Genomic DNA, 21,583 nt, shown 5'->3' with positions numbered 1-21,583 from the left:
GAGATAATGCTGATAGCATTTCACGAATGTCAACATTAAAAACCCGATAACGTTTTAAAAATACCATTAAGTAAGGCCGCCGGCAGCCGCATGGCACTTAACGTGTTAAGAAGTAGATGGGACAGTAATTTTATCCCAATTCCAAAAGTATGAGAAATTTCACTCCCTTTAAGTATACCTTTAAGTTATACCTTTCTCTACGCAACTTTCCTCCACATCATTTGCTGCATTTGGCTAACGGGGCCCTAGATTTAACTACGATGCATTTTTGAAATAAATATGCTAACAGTTGTAATCCTGTTATTTAAGATATTTTAGTTATTTATTTATTGGTTTGGGTATTAAAACCAATTTTTTATTTGGATAAAATAAAACAAAAATAACTTTCATAACATGATCGTGTATTAAAGAAGTTTTTTTTTTTTACAAATACTTAAAAGCAATTTCACCTCTAATAAAAATAAACATAATAGCTAAATTTAAGTTTACATTTCATATATTAATACTTAACAGCTGTTGGTCCGGTATTATTATTCATCACTTGTACTTGTCTCACGGATCGATTGGACCCAGACTGACCAATATTTATTTTAAACTTGGCTTCAATTTGACTAGTTCCGATCCAATGTTAATTTAAAACTGGTATTATACAAATAAAATAATATGATCATAAATTACAATGTCAGATCGTTGTGCTCTCCTTTGTTATGCATGTATATATATTTATACATTATACAAATTATATTTACAAAGATATAAAGAATAATTTACTAAGTATAAATCAGATCAAATGTTAGAAAGAATATCCATAACATTATTTGGAAGCATTGTCTCTAAACGATCAAGACAATAGTTTACTGGCACAATAATCCACATGCATATCTACAAAAATTAAAGACATTTTTAATTAAAATTTTACAGACTTTAAATTATTGATATTTTTCAACTTTAATTTGTATTGAATATTGCAATATTAACTTACAATATAAACAAGATTTCCTGTGAACTGTGGATGGAGATATATCAGCAGAGCGAGTAATGCTGAAAAGGAACTTAAACCAGCCGTAAAATGAATAAAGAATGGCAAATCCTTTTTTGGAAAAACGCTTACTTTATGATAAGCTAAATAAACAAAAATACATAATTAATAATAAAAACATAAAGGAAACTACAAACATTATATTGAATGAATTACTTGGCAATAGTTCTCTGTCGGCCAACTCAGTACATGTGGGATAGGGATGGAATAAATATCCTTTTTCTAAAGGGTATGGAATTTGGTTGAATGCACTTTCCCACGTTACATTAAGCACAGCCAATGCTCCTTTTATTCGTTTCCAGTGTGCCAAGTGAAAAAATGCGTACGCCACAGCTTCCGAATCTCCTCTTTTTAGTATGTGTTCAGGAGGGAAAATATAAGATTTCATTTCCAGTAAATACTAAAAAATAAATAAATACTATACTATCATAGAGAAAATATAATTAGGTTAAATTGGTTTATAAGAAACCAATATAAACTAATGGGTTTTTAATTTTTATAAAAACGTTGACATTTAAAACTATCAACTTATTGAAAAAGTTTTTTTATCACTAAAAAATGTTCAAGTCTAAACTCTGAAATGTCTGTATTAGATAACTATTATACTAATTTGAATGGTATTATTTTTAATTACATTAATATTTAAAAAATTAAGGTACAAAAATATTCTGATAATGCATGAATATTTAAAATTTAAATATAATAATTTATAATAACTAATAAGTCTGTTGTGTATTTGGAAAATAGGGTAACCACATTTAAATTGTATACATTGAGATTATTTAATTTCTTTTAATATACTTTTGGAACATGCGGATTAAATTCCACGGCTCGATGAATAGCTTCAAGCGCCACTTCTTCAGCTTGGGTAAGCCCTTTTTTCAATGTATTTCCTACATTATATCTGCAAGTAATCAAATAACTATTATTTTATAAGTAATTAAAAAAAAAATTTATATTATATAGGCAAATTAAATACAATACAATACTATATACAAAAAATAATGTGCATGCGTAGTTAAAATTGTATATTTATGATGATGGAAATGATTACTTATTTAGATTAAATGTTTTAGCAACTATTTAACATCCATTATTTTTTTTCAACATTTTTATTTTTACCGATTGGCACAATTTTAATTGAAAATCTGATGATGTGTGTGAGGTTCATTTGTAAATATTTATTTGGTTTATAAATAAATAGAATACTAGACATTCAACAAAGAAGTTAATTTAGGAAAATATCAACATTCCTCATGTGGACCTAAATACTATATTTGATTAACATAACACTAAGAAGTTTGTTACTAACAATGTAATAAATGTTACCTACTAGTTATCATTAATCATTCTGACTTTTGAAAAATTAACAATATGATTTTTAAATAATATGAATTATGATTCTAAATTTATCAATTATAAAAAATACAACATAGTTCATATCTTATAGTTATCAATATTAACAACTAACAATTAATATGATTGGAACATTAATGTTTAAATACTAGAAACATATTATTTTTGTTAAATATTATGAACTAAGTCATATCTACTGAGCACTACTAAGATAATACAATTATTACAATTAGATATTCAAATTTTAAGTTATGAATAACTTAAGTATATTTACAGCAATACAAGCTTATTTAACTAATTATCAATATAAAACAAATGACAAATATACATGCACGGACTTTAATAAACCTGAAATTTTCTATGCAAAGAACATAATTAATATAATCGTATCAATAATAAATTTACTTGTCAGCGATAACACGGATTTTTAACAATGCAGAAGTATAACAGATGACCGCCGATTTGGGTAGATTTATATCATCGTATTTGGCTAGTACCGATTGTACATCGGCATATGACTGCGTTTCTAATAGAACTTCTATTAAGTTTTCGTGAACATTAAGTATGTTCATTATCGGAGGCATTTCCTTGCTTAACTGTTAATAATAAATCCTTTCATAAATATAGGTACACACACAAACACCCCACACACATACTACATACATACAAGATTCATTATTTATATGAATTCTTTAGGATATTACGAAGAGAAAGTTCCGTATTAATTAACAAATTAATAATAAATACTTTGTCAGCTTTAAATAAATCATTTAACTTTCCTTCAGCCATTAATACAAAACTATACTTGAATTTTAAATGTAAAATTTAGAAGTACACAAAAATTAATAAAACAATTAGGCTGTAATAGGTACAACGCAAAACATTAATAATATTATTATTAATAACTTTATTAACCCATGACAAGTTTCAATTGAATATTTAATTAGATAAAAAATTGAAATCCATTTAAACAAAAATTAAGTACATCACTTTATAATATAAATATCAAAAGATACTAACACATTACGCTGATTTAAAAGTAAACACATTTAATTAAATTGAATAATAAATAAAGGAGTAACTCGAGTAAATATCATACAATTAAATTGTTTAAGGTGCCCGGTGGTGCCAATGTAATTTTTATTACAAAAATACACTCAATGAGAATAGTAATTAGTAATAGTTCTGTAGAATCAACCAAATGTGATCATTTTTTTTTTAACTAATAAAGGGTTCTCCAAAAAAACCCCCATATTATATGATTTTGCAAAATTTTAAAAAAAGTGGACATGGGAATGTGGGGACAATGATTAATATTTAATTGTTATAAAAGTGTATATTTCTATCATATTATATTATTGATTATTTTTATTAACTTTTAAGTCAATACCACCTTACCGTAAACCAGTGAGAATGGATTCATGTATTAAAATAAATCTTAACGCTTGTATGTCATTGTAAAATTTATAACATTCGTACAATTGTTATCTCCCCACAAATAATGTTCAATTTGAATTCAATGATAAGTTATTGTATACGATAAAAACGATTCAGAGTGGCCAATGAGCGCCCATTAGGTGGTAACATGTCACCCCTCCTAGACAAATATGAAATGATGGTAATTTTGTTAATTGTAAATAATAAACTATTTTTACTGATTATATTATAATACATGACATATTACATAGGTGCATCGTTTATCTATTTTCTGTTATTTAATTAAAGCAATTTTGTTGGTTCTTAGTTATTTCTTATATTATTACTCACACCCTCCCCCCCACCAGGCTCTGATTGATGAGCACTATCGGGACTGACCAAATACTGACTTAATAAAATTTAAAATTTAAATTAAAAACTTATTTTGTAATTAAAATTATTTTTCATAGTTATCATTTGGCCTGTCCTAGTGAAATTGTTTATATAGTTTTACCTATGAAGATGGTTATATATTATTGAAATTGAATTACAAATTTATTATGACAAAAATAACAGTTTGTTTTTAAAATATACATAGACTTGAAATTTTGTGAATATGTGTTAGGTACCTTATGCACATCATTTTTATTATATGGTTATTTCTTCAAGAGGTATTTTTTAGACAAATCATATTTTATTCCGCATTGAACTTCATTTTTAAATGTTTTATTCTCAAACTTTATTATATGTCTTTAAAAATTAGGCAACTTAATATTTTTTTTTTATTTTGTACTATTATTTGAAATAAAATAAAAATACGAGTTCATTGCGGCCTGTTGAGTCTTTTCCTTTTAGATAAAAAATAGTTATCAAAATCTGACAATTCTAAAAGGCCTGGAAGTATTTCCTGTGAAGTAATTTTTGTTAATAAAATTCACAGAATTTCGAAAATTTGAAAAATCTGCACCAGACCACTTAAGTCTTTTTTTCTTTATTTTTTTATGTTGGTTATTTAAAGGTTGAACATTTAAACTTTATAATATATTTACTTTATAGTTAATTTTCAAAGCACTATTCTTGTATAAATAATCTTACTAGGTTAACTCATTTATTTTTATTATCAACATTATTTATGGTAAAGGAATTGTCTATTGTCTACAACTAGAGTAAAAACTACGTTCGCTGAACGACAAGTATAAATTTAGTTATTTAGTTTCATCTAAATAATTCCAATTCTATTTTATGATTATGAAAGTATCAACCAGTCGAGCATTAACTACAATGTTACAATTATGTTATGATACTATAGTGACGTGCCAAATTAAGTAATAGGTTTGATGCAAAAGAATATTTATTTCAAAATTATGTGAAAAGTTTACCTATACCTAAATAGTTTGTATAGTAAATTTGTATAGTTTATGTTATGGTTATATCAAATGTATGTGTAATTTTAACATATCTTATAGTCAAAGGTGATGCACAGTTATAGTGATACTGTATGTGAGTAATATACATATTATCAGGGTGATAATACCATTAATTTAATTATACATTATATAAATATATTTGTACACAATTCATTGTTATTGTTTTATTATATAAAATGCAATATAAAATGAAACTTAAATTACTAGAAAAAAAAAAATAACTATTGGCATATTATTAATACATATAAATCATACCTATCAATTAAGCTATGATAGATTTACACTTATATATTTTATTAGTTTACATTTATTTTGTTTTGTATCAAATATTAAAAATCATCCAGAAAGGTAAATGTTTAAACATTTTAAATTTCAAAAAAATTGTGGGCTTTAAGATGTTTAAATATTTTTTTTTTTATATAGTTAATTTTTTTATGCATTTAATTTATATTATTGTTTTATAATATAACATAATCCTAATCATCAGGTAATGTTGACATTGTACGAGATTAAAAAATACAATAACACAAACTGTATTACATTATATTAACATATGTATGATTGTACAACTGTATTTATTATAAAATAATACATAGTTAAATAATAGTAAATGCTTTTTGTGTCATTCGTCTTATACTCAGTTTAAATAGCTTAAGTATTTCAAATGAATTAATAAAATGCAATAATTAAAAAAGCTGTTTATATTAGTTATATCCCAATAACGACTTGGATCATAACATGAGTTTTGACTAGATATCTTAAGTATGATCAACTTGTACAGTTGTATGCAAAATTGATATATCATATGATTAAGCTATTAAACTAATATAATTCAATTGATTTAAGTTACAAACTTAATGAATACCAATTTAATAGAGATTTTAAAATCCATAATGCATTATGTATAATGTATATTGAATTTATTATAAATTAAAGTGGACAATGGACATGAACCCAAAATAATAAAATGCGATATATTTTAGATACATTGTCCAAATTACTTAATTACAAAATAAGTTAACAATTCACAACAGTTATCCAAATTAGCCTTTTTCATGCACCAGGTTATCACTTTACTATTTCAATAATTAACAGAGCGCATGGAATGAGGAATGTAGTAATGCTTCTTATGAAAAAATAGTAAACTAGTATTAGTTAAATTGTTATTCGAACATGTGTAGATTTATAAAGTTTGAAAGATTTAAAAAAATATTAATTAATATAATTTCTGATAAACAATTTAAAATAAAGAAATCTCATATTATTTTTCATAAATATGATTAATATTAATATTTTTATTGATTAATTTGATAGAAATATGATTAAGTAATACACATTAATTAACATTTCTCACTATATCCAAATTATAACATTTTCTTTACAAAAAATATTTAAAAAATGACTGAAACAAAGAAAATAATTTCAACTTTAGGTATTTAAATTGAATCAGGAACCTTCACTTATCATAATTTTAAATCAATTAGAAGATTAAATATGATCAACTTAAAAAATATTATTTAAAGATCTTGTACGTTCAATAATACCCAGAATCAAACATTTGAAATAATATTTATGACAGCTACAGCACCAACCAAATTAGGTTATTTTTAATTAAATATTATTTGAAGAATTATTATTGCTAAGCATTCTAATAATAAATTAAAAAGTTAATTGTTAATAGAATATTTTATACGATATCATTAACTTACGTCTCTAAACATTTTCACAGCTTCTTTTAACTTTCTTAGTTTCCTACAACACATAGCTATCCGCCTTTTGATATATATCAAAACATTTAAATCTCGTCCTGAAATAAATAAAAACAATACGCTATGTTATATCAATAAATTATGAAAGTATAATAATTTTGGATATTATTTTGCAAAAATATTACAAAAGTAAATAAATGCAATTATGATATTAACACCATGTCATCAGAGGTATCTAGTAATTTAATATTATCACATTTATGTATTTATCAACTTGTTAAATATTAAATAATATAAATGTTTTCTCCTTTGAAAACTTCCAATATAGTCTCCTACAGTCCTACAGGTAGGTAAATATATTTTTTATTCAATGAATATTAAGAACTCTTTTTACTACTTAGTTCCAACATATCTTGTGAGGTAATGCGCAGTGTTGATTTAAAAATCAAGATACTAATGGAGTAATAGACTTGAAATTATGAATACATTTCTATTAGTTAAAATGTCTGCCTACTAAACATAATATAGCATACTATTATATTTCGTACTTATTCTTTAGTATTAAATTTGTGATGACATATTTTTTTATAAGCATTGCACAACATAATTTAAATTATATTGATACCTACAATGCTTTTATTTAAAGACCTATCAATTTATTTATTTATTTGATAGATTTTAAAATTATTTTTAATTATGATATATAGGTAAATATAATATCAAATATATCAATCAATCTATCAATCAAATATAATAATATGATATATAGGTAAATGGTTGTTATAAATTATAATTATAAAATGAATTACTGTGTTGCATTTCAATATTGGAATCCAGATGATGAGATTTTTGTGTTTTTTTGTAGTTTGCTTCAGCTAGCTTTAATGCTTTACGTAAAATTTTTTCAACTTTTAACATAGTTGGTGCTTCCTCTTCAGCTAACATGATAAGAGCTGTGACACAGTCTGCATTTTTTTCTAAAGCCAAATGTGCAGCTTTCACTCTTGCAGCTGGTACTCTTTCTCTCCATGCAGCTTGCATTACTTAGTTAAAAAAAAAAGTATACATAAGTTATGATAATTCATGCAATAATACATATAATGGCATATTTAGATTTTTTCACTTTCGTAATCTGGTTTTCCATTATCTGCATCACAAATGAAAAATGCCTGATGGTCTTGAGCTGATAAATTCATATCGTAAAATGTCAAAGGTTCTCGTTTGGTAAAATTGTGGTATCTTGAATATTCTGCACCGCGAAAAAGTCCTAATGGATTTCTCCATACTTTGCATTCTAAAAAATTAATAATTTTAATTAAAATGAAATTGTTTAATTATAAATAAAGTAAAATAGAGTAGCAAACATTACGCACTAAAGAAAGTGGTTTGAATAACTTTATAAATGTCGACATTGATATATTACAAAATAGTTACTATTAATCTCCTAAACTACCTATACTCTGTAAAACAAGATAAACATGGCCAAACATTAAACAGTTTCAGTATGGGAATTTGCGGTAGCGCGTTCTCTTACTGGACAGAGTATAGAAATAACTAATACTTATAACTAAATGGATTAACTAGGAGATTATCACCTATAATTAAAATGAATACGATGATTTTAAACTAACACCATATCAAGTTTTATATTTATAATAAACAATAAAGTGGGGGTACAATACAGGTTCTACAGAATGTGAATGTGGTAGCAAACAATGGAGTAGAAAAGGGATATGACAAGCATCTAAGTAGTCCAGATACGAGAAGAAAACTGAACAACAAAATTATGTTTACTGTTTCCTTGAAGATGACAATTTATCAAAACGTTCAAAAGGGACTTAATTTTGTATTAGTAAGACATTTTAAATTCTTAACAGACCTGTTAGTTTAAAGATAATTCATGAAGATAAAAGCTCACAGTAAATAAAATAAACCTGAAATATGTTCAAGCATCACTATACACTTATGTTGGTTGGTTATGAACACAAATGATAGTTGAAAAGGGTTTATATGATAATATATTCTTAGTAGTTATTTTGTAATATTTATTTTTAGTAGCACAATAAGTAACAAAAGACACCATAAGACTGTTAGAAGAAATAAAACAAAGTATATTTATTTATAAAAAAGGGCACAAACAAAAAAGCAGGTAAGTGGGTGTTACTCGGCTAATAAGTGGGACACTGTAGATGATGTTAAATTTTCATTCAATGATAAAATATCAATGTATACGAAAAACCATTCTGAGGGGGGATAGATTGTCAGCCAAGGATATTTTATATTATATTTATATTAATTCAATATTAATATTTATTTTAATAAGTAATAACTAATATGTACTAAGTAGGTAATATATAAAATGTGTATTTTCGATTCATTAGTGTACAACTCTTGAGTTTTTAATTCTTAGCTATAAAAATTGAACATTTTGTACATATTAACTGCAAAATAATTTGTAAATTTCAATATGATAAATACTGTCGAAATTTTAACTTTAAATGCTTATAAAAATATCTTGCCTAGGTCTTTTTAATATTTTAAAACTGATATTGTAACAACATTGAAGAAGCCTTGTAATGTAAAATGTTCAAGTTTTTTGACCAACGAATAAAATTTTATTGATATTTAAAGAACAAAAACTAAAAAAATTGAAAATTGATAATGTTTATAAATATTTTATAAATGTTATCAAGTATAGAAAATTATAAAATAAACATATGGTGTAAATTTTAAGTATATACGATTATTCATTTTTGAATTACAAAAAAATAAAAAAATCACTCCATAAGAAATTGAGTAAATATCCAATGTAAAAAATTAAACTTCAAATGCTCATAAAAATTTAATTTGACTTCTCGGCAAACTTTTTTTTTTGATAAAGATAGACAAAGTTATGAGGACTCTTGTATTCAATTTTAAAATCTTAGATATAAAAAGAAAATTGCTTATGAATTTACAACTCAAAATAATTATCAAATAATTAAGATTATTACAAATTTTGTTAAAACATTAGAATCTCATAAAAACTATTTTGGATTTAAGCTCAACTTTAAAATTTTTACTTACAAGGAACCTTGTAAGTTTTTTGACCGAGCAAACATTTTTTTATAGTCTTAAATTTAAAAAAAAAACTAATAATAATAGAAAATTTCATATGTCTATAAATAGCTGAACATAAGTCAAAATATTTTGAAAATGTTATGGTCTATAGAAAATGCTAATATAAACATTCAGTGAACATTGCATGTACATACGGTAATTTTTTTATACTGAAGTTGAAAATCAAAGCATTACTTCAACTACTTATCGTTTATACAAACAAATAAAAAAATAAAAAAATACACATTGCAACATCAATACTTTCATCCGTTCAGAATCTTAAATAATATAAATAAAAAATTTAAAAAATATATTAAATGAATAAAAGAATTAACCACCATACATATCAGATTGTCTGTTGTCTTAAGTTTAAAATTATTTTTATGTGTTGCAATGGTGTGTTAGAACTAGGTGTACTGACCGTAGGCACTAGATATTGTTGTATGTTATGTAGGTTCATAAATTATAACACTACAGTAGGCTATATTAGGTTATTGCAACAGTACCCCACTATTAAGATGGATGTATAGAGGTGTAAACACTTTGATTGTAAATTGATTGAAAAATGTACAGCAGTTGTGATTGCAACCAGGAGCGCTGACTACCCATAGTACCCAATGAGGGTCATAATGTTCATATTTATATATTAAAATACGAAACACAATGCTTGCAAAGCCATACGAATATAAGATATCAATTAAATTTAAATAATGAATAACTTATATGGATTTTGATTAACATAAATCTATCTTCAATTAAACAATTATTGATAATCATCCACATTTTTTTTTGGTAATATTGATTTGTGGAGTATATATAAACACGCTGCTTATCTATAATTAAAAATTACAACTTATCGTAACCATTGTCATATAATAATATATTAATTAATTATATAGTATTGGTAAATTTATTATAAAGGTATTATATAGTATTATTATTTTATTTATTATAAAATAAATAAATAACAAAAATATTAGTAGACATATTTGGAACATGGCTAGCATATTTTAGTGTACCAACTAATTTAATTTAGGTATGTTCCTTATTTAAATTATATGTATGTTGAATATTTTATAATGATCATAGTTAATCTGTTAGGTTTTTAAACTGATATACGGAAACAATGATAACTGTAGTCTGTACTCTGTATTCTGTATTTGACATAGATGAGAGCTGTACCTACTGTCATACTCAACTAGGAATCATATTCTTTCATTTCTTAGTAATTAAATTACATTTTTTAAATTATTATCACACAATAAACATATTAAAATGCTACAACTGGAATAATTGCAGAAAAAGCAATAAAAAAGCATCTATAGTAAAAAATAAAACTTATTTATTTAGAATTATTAGAATGACACGAAACAAAATGTATTTATAAAAGTTATATTTCTATCTCATATTGAAAAATATAAGCATAATATGCTATAAAATCCAAGCCCTAGTTATTACACTCATTCCATTAATTCTTGTATACCGTTTTTTTTTTAAACTACTTATTTGATATTTTATAATATTATATACCTGGTACTTGTTGATTATTATCGTTACCTCCACCAATCCACGGACTAATATAATTGAGTGAAAACTGTTCAATAAATGATACTCCATATTTTTGGAAATATATCCACTCTAGTATCTGAAAAACAAAAATTTTTATAGAAATTCTCTAAGCAAAACATTTTACATTAAATAAAAGCATATTACTATTCATTGTCATTACTCATTACTAAAAAAATTTCTACAGGACCAAACAGTTGAGTATATGGATATAAATTCATTTTTTATGAGTATTTGAAACTCAAAGTTTTACGACATTCGATATTCTCACATAAAATAATGGTTAACAATTTTTAATTATTTGTTCATTATATTTGTAATACATTTGCTCCAGCACACAAAATACTTAATTGAGTAAATTAATCAACATTTTGTGTAACATAATTTGATTTTTAATCAAAACAGATTACAATTATTATTCATGGTATAAATTGATAAGAGTTTGAAGAGTATACAACAATATGAAAACTAATGACTACTGGCGAGGATAATTATTTAAGTATGAAATACTAATCATTGGTAGGTGGTAAAAGGTAATTTTGGTATAAGTATTTATACAAGTTATATAAGAATACTTTATCTTCGAACCATAAACGTTTTTTAAGGATAGTGTGTTATTTCAACAAAAAACGATCAATTTCTTGTAACGTTTTTACTTGATTAATTTTACACACAGCTTTTTCAAATAATATTTTCATTGAACATTAAAATAAATTTTAATTGCTTTTTCATTATTAATATAAAATGCTGTTTATCAGGTTATAAAAAATTTTAAATGGAAAAACAAAAACAGATTCCAAAATAACCTAACCATTAAAAAGAAAGGAATAATATTTATCTTACTTTTAATATCGCTTTTAATAATCATTTTTAATTTAATAAATGCATCAATATTGAAACCTTAATTGATTAAAAGTAACTATTTTAACTTCATTTTTTACAAATTATTACTGATGGAAGAAACATAACATCATTTATAAACAATATAGGAGCTCTTACAATATTAAATGAACAAAATATTATTACACAAATTTTAACTACTATAGTTAATCCACAATTTTACTTTATATATGTAATTTAATATAATTTTAAAATATTTCAAATGTAAGATACTTATGTAGAATAATATATATAGGTACTAAAAAGTAAAATCATACCATTATTAAAGCTGAGATGAATGATGAAGTTGCTGTAAGAGCAATGTAAAATTTTGGTGTCAATGAATCCATAAAAACTGCCACTGTAAAGAAATAAATACATTTAAAAAAAAAACATAAAGTAAAATTATTTTAAAATTTAAAACACCTAGATATTAATGTAAAAGTTATAACTAAAGACCGGAATTGTATGCACTAAAAATGTGGCAAATATGATCCAAATATGCAAAGCAAAAGGGTCAATATATGCATTAATGCACAAATGATTGCAAAATATGCTCAAATATGCATCATAAATTTATATCACTTTATACATATATATAATCAACAACATTTTTAAATGTTAAAAAAACATCATAATATATTTTTTAAAACAATTTAAAGAAATAAAACATAACAATTATTATAAAAGTGTTGGACCTTTCAACATCTACACTGAATAAACAAAATATTTAAACAATGGACTACGGTCTTAGAAGAAAAGGTCGGACAACTATACATTATCAGCATTCCGCTTAGTGAGGCAAATCCATTTCAAAATTTGGCCGCTGTACTATTGAGCGCTGCCCTGTAGATTTTTTTTGAGGTTATGTCCATTATATCTTAGTCCGTGGAGAAAATAATATAATAATATATTCCATAAAAATAACCCCGAATGCCATATAAATATTGTTCTTGACCTCAAAATAAGTGTAACCGGCAACTTGGGAAATGTTTTAACCTAATTAAGCGGAAATATTGTAATAGGCGGGAGGGTGGGAAGTTGTCCGACCTTATCTTCTAAAGGACCCGTTTTACAATCGTTAAACTAAGGTTAAACCACCGAATTCGGCTGGTAAAATCAGTAGGTTAGGCGTAACCGAGGTTTAAACTATGATTGTAAAACGGGCCCTAAAGCCGGGTTCACACTACATCGTGTCGTGTAAAATAATCACGGTTACCACAGTTACCAAACGATACCACATAGTGGTTGTACCAATCAGAGCACGGCAACATTTCACGACACGACACGGTGCGGTGTGAACCCAGCTTAAGACAGTGCAAGAGACTATAGTATGTCGTATATCTTAAACCTTAGTCCGTGATTTAAACTAAAAAAACACATTAATATCAGTTAAACATTTTTTTCAAATTTGCCGTGTAGTCAATTAATTAATGCTACATTTTTACACAACTTTAAGAAATAAATGTTTAATGAAATTTCTTTTGCAGATAACAGTTTATCGACTCTGTATCGAACATAGATAATATAAGACTGGATAGGACACGCCTATACCGGCTTCGTAAGAGGTTGCGGTCCTTTTTGAGGAAGAGAGAAAGTTCAATAACTACGAGAGAGATAGACCATAAGAGTGCTTTTTGAGGTTAGGTTACAAAATTATAATATTACTAGCTGTCATCCGTGTGCTCCGCCCCCGTGGATAGTTTTTTTGCAAATTTCAACGTTTGTTTTTTATATGAACAGCAATAATAATAACTGTATGCAGAGTAGTGTTAAACTGTTAGAAAATTATCTTAACTTTTCCGTTACCCGGAAAAAAAATTCTGATCTTCTGATTCAACTTCTTTCGGGAGTAATATACTGTGGAAGCAATATATTTTCAAGTGTAAATTATATTATATTTTAATGTATAGCCATCTCGATCGGCATTATCCCTCGAGATTCACAGCAGTATATTATGAGGTAAGCAATCTACCTACGATAGATCGCGGACACCGTGCTGTTTGTACCGGTGGAAGACATTAGCACCAAAATGAGTCAGTATCGTACGAAAGTGCAAAAATCCTAGATACTTGTGTGCCACACTTAATAGATATGACATTTAGAACTATATATTATATTTTAACAATTTATTATTGATTATTTTTTATAAGCTCGAAAAAATCAACCGATTTATTAAAATTATAATTTATTAATTTCTATTATATTTATTGACAATTTTTTCTCTCAACAACATTTGTGGAGCGGCCAAAGTTTGATTTTCCTCTTATTATTTTAATAAAATTCTTCAAAATTAATAACTAAAACTACAACAATCATAACCAATAGCAACCTTACAATAAACAAATATATATTATTATTTAGTTTATTTTTTTCCTGTACAGATGGCGCTACTGTTGTATTTTTGATATCCATATTTCCTACTTTTCCGGTAAATTTTCTTAAAATTTTCTTTCATAAAAACCTTGTCCTGATAATTATGAACATAACAAAAAAAGAATCAGCCAAATCGGTCAAACCGTTTCGGAGCCAACCCTTGACATAAAATCTGGATTTGCTTTTATAGTATAGATAGATGATAATGATTATTAAATAATAATATGCAATAAATAATTTATTTTTTTGTTTTTTTGTGATTCATAACATAGTTTGGATTATGTAATAAATCATATTAGATTCTGAGGGGAGCGATGAATGTATTGATTTTACAATGATGTGTTTTTATTTTTTTTTTGTGTGTCTGTGTACACGATAAGTAGACAAAATAATGCTTCGATTTTAGAGGTCAAAATTTAAAATTTCCAGTAATTTTCAAAAGCGCCAGGAAAATTAAGGAAAACCGGCAATTTTTACGCAAAATCTATTTCAGTTTTCGGTGTAACTGTAAAACAAATGACCATAGATACATGCAATTTTTACCGTTTATTTCTATTAGCATATTCTATGCACAATACAATACATTTTCAAAATATTTAGATTGAATTGTTTACGGATATTTTCAGTTTCCAATTGTTTTAGTTTATTATTCTACGAATGTCAAAAAATTTTATTTGTTTGGTAAAAAAGCTTGAAAATTGAATACAAGGCTTTTAAAAAATTGTTACAATGACTTGAAAAATATTAAAAATCGATAATCACATTTTTTTTACAAGCATTTAAAGTTCAAATTTAAACAAAAAGCACGAACATTTTCTAATTATTTTTATAAACATTTAAAGTTTGATTTTTGACATTTATCAAATTTAAAATTTAAAAATAATTTTTTAGTCAAAAATGTATTAAATGTTCAACATTAATAGCTAAGGATTGGAAGCTTACAAACTTACAAACCACCAAAACATCACAAAAATATAAAAACATAGTTTTTTTATAGTAATTTTTTGTTAAAATTTGGAGGAAATTACATAATAAATAACCATGATTGATGTTATTTTGTTGTAATTTTATAATATTAATTCAACTTACCGGCTACCATATTAATAATAAGTAATAACAATATACATATAATATAAAATATCTACACTGACAAACCATAATTGTTTGTATACAATGATAGTATACCATTGAATTCAAATTTAATACCATCCATCATAGCCGTCCCAAGGGGGGGGGGGGGCAAATGAGGCAAGTGCTGCCTACCCCCGATTAGTTGTGCTACTGTAATTATTATACCCAAAGATATATGTATATTATGTTATAACTATAAAGGCATTAACCTTATAAGTATAATTCACTTGTATAATTTACAATGTTGACTGTTGTACGCGTCACACGCAGAAACGCAAAACATATGATTTATAATAAAATCTACTAATTTGTGAAAATAGTTATATATTTCTTTCTGTAATGTACCCAGAATTATGAAATCGGTGTCAACTTCGAAAAAATCATAGAAATAAAATAAATATATTAATTAAATAAATATGATTCCAATAATAATAATAAAACAAGTAGGAACCTTTAATTAATAAGTATTAAACACATTTAAGGTATGTGGTTAATTATAAGCTAAAAATGTGAAGTCAATATTTTTTTGTGGGAGAGGGGCGTCAAATATTGTTGCCCTAGGGCGTTATTGGTGGTTAGAGTGGCACTGCCATCCATTATACAGTGACCCACTTGTAACCGACTGTACAGCAGAGCGACATCCACCATGGATCTGGTTTAGGTTATATTTTGTTCTTTCTGATGTATTTCATAATATCTTTTATCAATTTCCGTAAAATACATTATTTTAACAATTATTTTATGAATTATATTATACCTTACAAAGGCTGTAAAACTGTGAACAGTGTAACTTGCTTTGATTTTTAAAGGTAGGTAATTAGAATCATGATACCATTGCAACATTAAAGTTGAACATTTCAAGAAGTGATATGACACTAGGAAAATACTGTATAGATAAACAATCTAATATTGATATTCCCATTTACCTTTTATTTAGTTTGAACTACTTTGAAGTAATCATTTGCATTTTGTACAAGAACATCATTTTTATTAATTTAAAGCAATTATCAAGAAGAATAAATGAATAATGTACCCACAAATAAATATACTGTTTTAGTACATACTTAAAAAAAGAAAAATAATAAAATGTTTCAGCCTTTCAAGCGAGTAAAACTGTAAGTTCACCAACAATTAATTATTATTTTTTATTTTTTAACAAAAATATTCAATATAATAAATTTACAACCTATGCAATTTTATACATTTTAACTGTTAACCCTTTTTTTAAAATGCCTAAAATAATTTTATAACTATACGAGAATATTTAAAGAATGTAGGAAAATAAACAGTACCCATAGTATGTAGCCATAAAAAATATATTATTCAAATTTATCAAACAAATAGATGTTTTCATTATCTGAAGTAAATACCACTAGGTAGAATATATTAGATAGATACCTACCATCCAATGGTATGTTCTTATAATGTCACGCGTAAAATAGAAGTAAACTGGATATCATACAAATTAAGTAGGTAATAGACAATCAAATTGTTTCTTTTTTTAAGAAATCTACTTTATTTACTACAGTAAAAAATATAAAACTACAATTAAAAGTCATTATGATGTAACTGTTAATAGTCCTATATAAAAATAATGATACAGTAAGTTATTTATAATAAACAAAACCGGGACTTATTTAACAGCTAATCATAATTATCATTTGGAGCAACTGAATTGGCTTCCAAATCTGTGTTAGATATTTTACCATTAAAAGGTAGGTATTATTGAATTGCAACCGCAGCAGTACCAATGCCTATGATTAAAATACTGACGTCAGAGCTGACATCTGCCATCGGTCGTCATCTACACCTACTACACAGAACCGAAAAGAGCCTAAACAGTAGCCTCCTTAACAGCCAGTATACCCATAATGTAAGATCGTTAGTTATTACCCACCTACGTCCCAAATGGCCTTTTTCCGCAAACATTCCCTGGTGTAGCACACGACCAAAATAATGGCTAGATACCACGCCCACCACAATTTCCTCCAGATCCAACCGATGAACGTCTTGACCATTTTCGTACGGACCCGCGGAGATGTGGCTCAGGAAACTTACGACTGCGACGGCGGTTTGACGGACATAACCGGCGCGCTTGAAAAACCGACCACTGCAACGGAAATGTATGGTTTAAACTTCAACCAACAACATCGGCATTGACATGAGTGTACGACGATGGAGTCGGGTGGCGAAGAAGGAACGGTGAGCAAAAAACAGATAGTAAAAACTAAATAGTAAAAACGGCGCACGTATAAAAGACAGCGGAGCAGACGCTGTTTATGCCGCTCGACCGATCGATACAGGGCTTATCAGTGGCCGGTGGGACAGTATTCGACGCGTCGTGATTAGTGAAACGTTTCGCAGCTGACTCGCACCGCACTAAATAATAGTGAAAACAGATTGACCATTAGCGACCGCCATTGACCGACTGCTACAGCCCCACAGGTCAATTTTTACTGCATTACTTGTTAATTTGTCGCTCGGGCATGGGCGTAACTAGGATTGAATAGTAACAGGGACTAGAGTCCTAGAAAACCAAAGTGTAAAATACACCGTGGGGGGCAAAGCCCCCCACACCACCCTAATCAGCGTCACTGAAATTTAATAGTCACAAAAACTTTGCTAAAATCAAGTATCTATACTTCAAACACTCACAAATTTTGTGATAAAGGAAGACAAACTTATGAGGAATCTTCTATTAAATTTTCAAATCTTAGATTTAAAAAGAACAATTTTTACGAATTTTTAACTTAAAACAATTTTTACATTTTTGTCATTATTACGTATTGTGTCAAAATACGAACTTTAAATGCTTATAAAAAAGAAAATTGTGACTTATGTATTTTTAATATTTTTCAACTGCTATTGTAAATAGGAGCCTTGTATTAAGTTTTTAACTAACAACATTTTATTGATATTTAGAGAAAAAATTGAAAACTAAAAATGTCCGTAAACAGCTTAAAACAAGTTAAACATTTTGAAAATTGTATCGTGTAAGGAAATGCTAATACAATGCTAAGGTATAAACATTCAGTGAAAATTGCATGTACTTCATTCTACAGCCATTATCGATTTTGTGTAAAAATTTCCGTTTTTCCTTCATTTATTTTAGTTTTTCCCGGTGCTGTTGAAAACTACTGAGAATTTGTACTTTTGATCACATATAATAGTACGATGCAACTATTATAGCTTTATTATAAGAATAGGTAGGTACGCCAATAAGGGTACATATTTAAATATAATAAAATAATATACTTATAATATTATGATGGGCCATAGCCCATAGGGGCGTTTTATAAGCTTGAAGCTAATATGCAATAAGCAGATAAGCTATACCACAACACGCACATTTCTTCCGCGAAAACTATGACCAATATTACGATAGATTCGTACTTGGTACATCCACGTATATTATATTATATTTTATATTATTATAATATAATAAACATTGCCTATTAATTATTTAAAATATTTTTTTTTCTTCGTAAAGATTTGGGTTTTAACTACGTGTCTGTACGGAGGGGCTGAAAAGTAAAATCTATTAGGGGAGCTAAGCCCCCCAGCCCCCCTAGTTACGCTGATGCGATCGGGTGTACAGTAAGTTACAAGCAGGACGGCTCCAGAGACATGTTAGGGGGGGGGGGGGATCAAGTCATAATTTTCTGGCAATTTCGATGATTTTTTTTTTGTAATTTTGTTTTTAACAGTATAAAATTGTTTAGAAATACAGCTTGGGGGCTTGGGGGACTTTATTTATATTGTTCAAAAAGCTGTTTGGCATTTATTCTAACAAAATAAAATAACAATAAAATATATTATATTTATAAATAATAACTAACTAAAATAATAATAACTAACTCAAAAGGATAATAATAAAAGTAAATTAATTAATGGTTTACTAATTTATAGACCCGCGGTTATGAAATAATCCATGAGACAAATTATGATGGTACCTACCAATAAAAAAAGGTTTGGCTAGGTTACCTATCTCGCGCATTTTGATAAAATTTCAGAATGATGAAGCGTCCCGTGCCCTTAAAAATAATAGGAGGGGTACTCTAACATTTTTGAAAAATTAGCTGTGGTAGTCCATTCCACTGCGTACCCCCCTCAAGTCGAGCAATTTGTTTACGAAAAACGATTCTAAGCGAAAACGGTCAGTCAGTCTATGATATACTTCTAAGTATATTTAATGATATTATTATGAATAAAGTAATTTATTTAACTATTTACGTGGAACCTTATTTTAAATGTTCAGTCCTTAGCTATAAAAGTTGAATATCTTATAAATTTTTAACTACAAAAGCATTTTTTAATTTTAAAATTGATAAATTTTATTGTCAAATTTCAAACTTAAAATACTTATAAAAAAATTTGTGCAAATGTAATTTTAATATTTTTTAACTGCTATTGTAACAATAAAACAGGAGCCTTGTAATACATTTTCATGCTTTTTGACCCAACAAGTACAATTTTATTGACATTTATAGAAAAATAATTTAAAAAAAATTAGTTAGGTACGGACCGTGTTTTTGTCCTAGTTCGAGCATATATGCATTACCTTGTGTTTTTGTGCATACTGCACTGTATAAGAATAAAATTGCCTATCTATATAAACTATATATTTGCCCCTTAAAAAAATTTGCGCAGTCTTATCATTGAGCATATTTATTATTCCTTATACCTACTATGATTATAGTGTGCAAATGTGCTATACACTTACTCAGATTTTTATTTTTATAAATTGTAGTACTCTTGATAATTTTATTTTAACATAACTATTAGCGTGTTGTACCGTATTTCGAAAATTGTTTTTCATAAACCAATGAAATCCTAAATATATCACTGTATCTATATGTATATGTTGCCACTGTTAGGTTCCTACTTGTTAGAGAGTAGATTACTATAGACTCTATATTTTTTTACCTAGCCTGTTTAGACCAGTGATTTCCAATCTTTTATTAATCACCTTTTTTTACACCCTTTTTAGATTTTCAACAATCTTACACCGCCTCCTCCGGATTTTTATATACTAAATTCTTAAATCTAATAAAATTATAAAAATCCCACAAGGGGGCGGTACCGCCTACGTTGGAAACCACTGGTTTATACATTATGGACAATAGACACTATTAAACAAATGTGTAATGTCTAGCCATCGTTCTGTGAAGTACAAAAGTATACATTTTGATAATGTTCTCATAATTAATCCAGTTATAACTTATATAAAAGGTACCTATCTATAAATTATAATATGAGCCCATTTAGATACCTATTCAAACCTTGCTTATAAAATATTGTGCACACCTCATCAACCAATTCAACCTAAGTCCTAGTTTACAACTATATATGTCGTAAAAAACACATGAGTTTATTTATTATTGACAATATTATAAGTTCCTACATGTTGGAAGCAACGAAGCATATCGGTGGGAATCAAGCGTCTTAGATCCACCAAAACGATTGCAGGCCTTCCTAAAACCAATGATTGACAAAATATTTTTATATTTACCTTTAAGAATATTGTCCAAAGAAAAGTAGATAGTAGGTACTAGCAAAAGTGATAGGTATATATTTTAACTAAA

General features: G+C 26.8%; 1 protein-coding gene across 2 annotated transcripts; it reads right to left on the bottom strand.

Annotated features, from left to right (window-relative positions):
• Positions 1-380: 380 nt before the first annotated feature.
• Positions 381-18,283, bottom strand: LOC132935488 (suppressor of tumorigenicity 7 protein homolog). 2 transcript variants are annotated; one of them, XM_061002058.1, is made up of 11 exons: positions 17,896-18,283; positions 12,770-12,852; positions 11,577-11,691; positions 8,071-8,241; positions 7,757-7,990; positions 6,948-7,045; positions 2,801-2,991; positions 1,841-1,961; positions 1,196-1,439; positions 983-1,122; positions 381-882 (listed from the first exon to the last, which is right to left on the bottom strand). In XM_061002058.1, exons 1-11 carry the CDS (start codon positions 18,014-18,016, stop codon positions 787-789), a joined length of 1,614 nt encoding a protein of 537 aa, XP_060858041.1. In that variant the 5' UTR covers positions 18,017-18,283; the 3' UTR covers positions 381-786. The 2 variants fall into 2 exon arrangements, with proteins under 2 accessions (XP_060858041.1, XP_060858042.1); XM_061002059.1 differs by having other exon boundaries at positions 1,841-1,943.
• Positions 18,284-21,583: the final 3,300 nt, after the last annotated feature.

This window comes from Metopolophium dirhodum, chromosome 1 (genome assembly GCF_019925205.1).
Source record: "Metopolophium dirhodum isolate CAU chromosome 1, ASM1992520v1, whole genome shotgun sequence".
Classification (NCBI taxonomy): Eukaryota; Metazoa; Arthropoda; class Insecta; order Hemiptera; family Aphididae; genus Metopolophium; species Metopolophium dirhodum.
The sequence above is the reverse complement of the archived record's forward strand: the minus strand, read 5'-3'. Positions and strand labels throughout refer to the sequence as shown.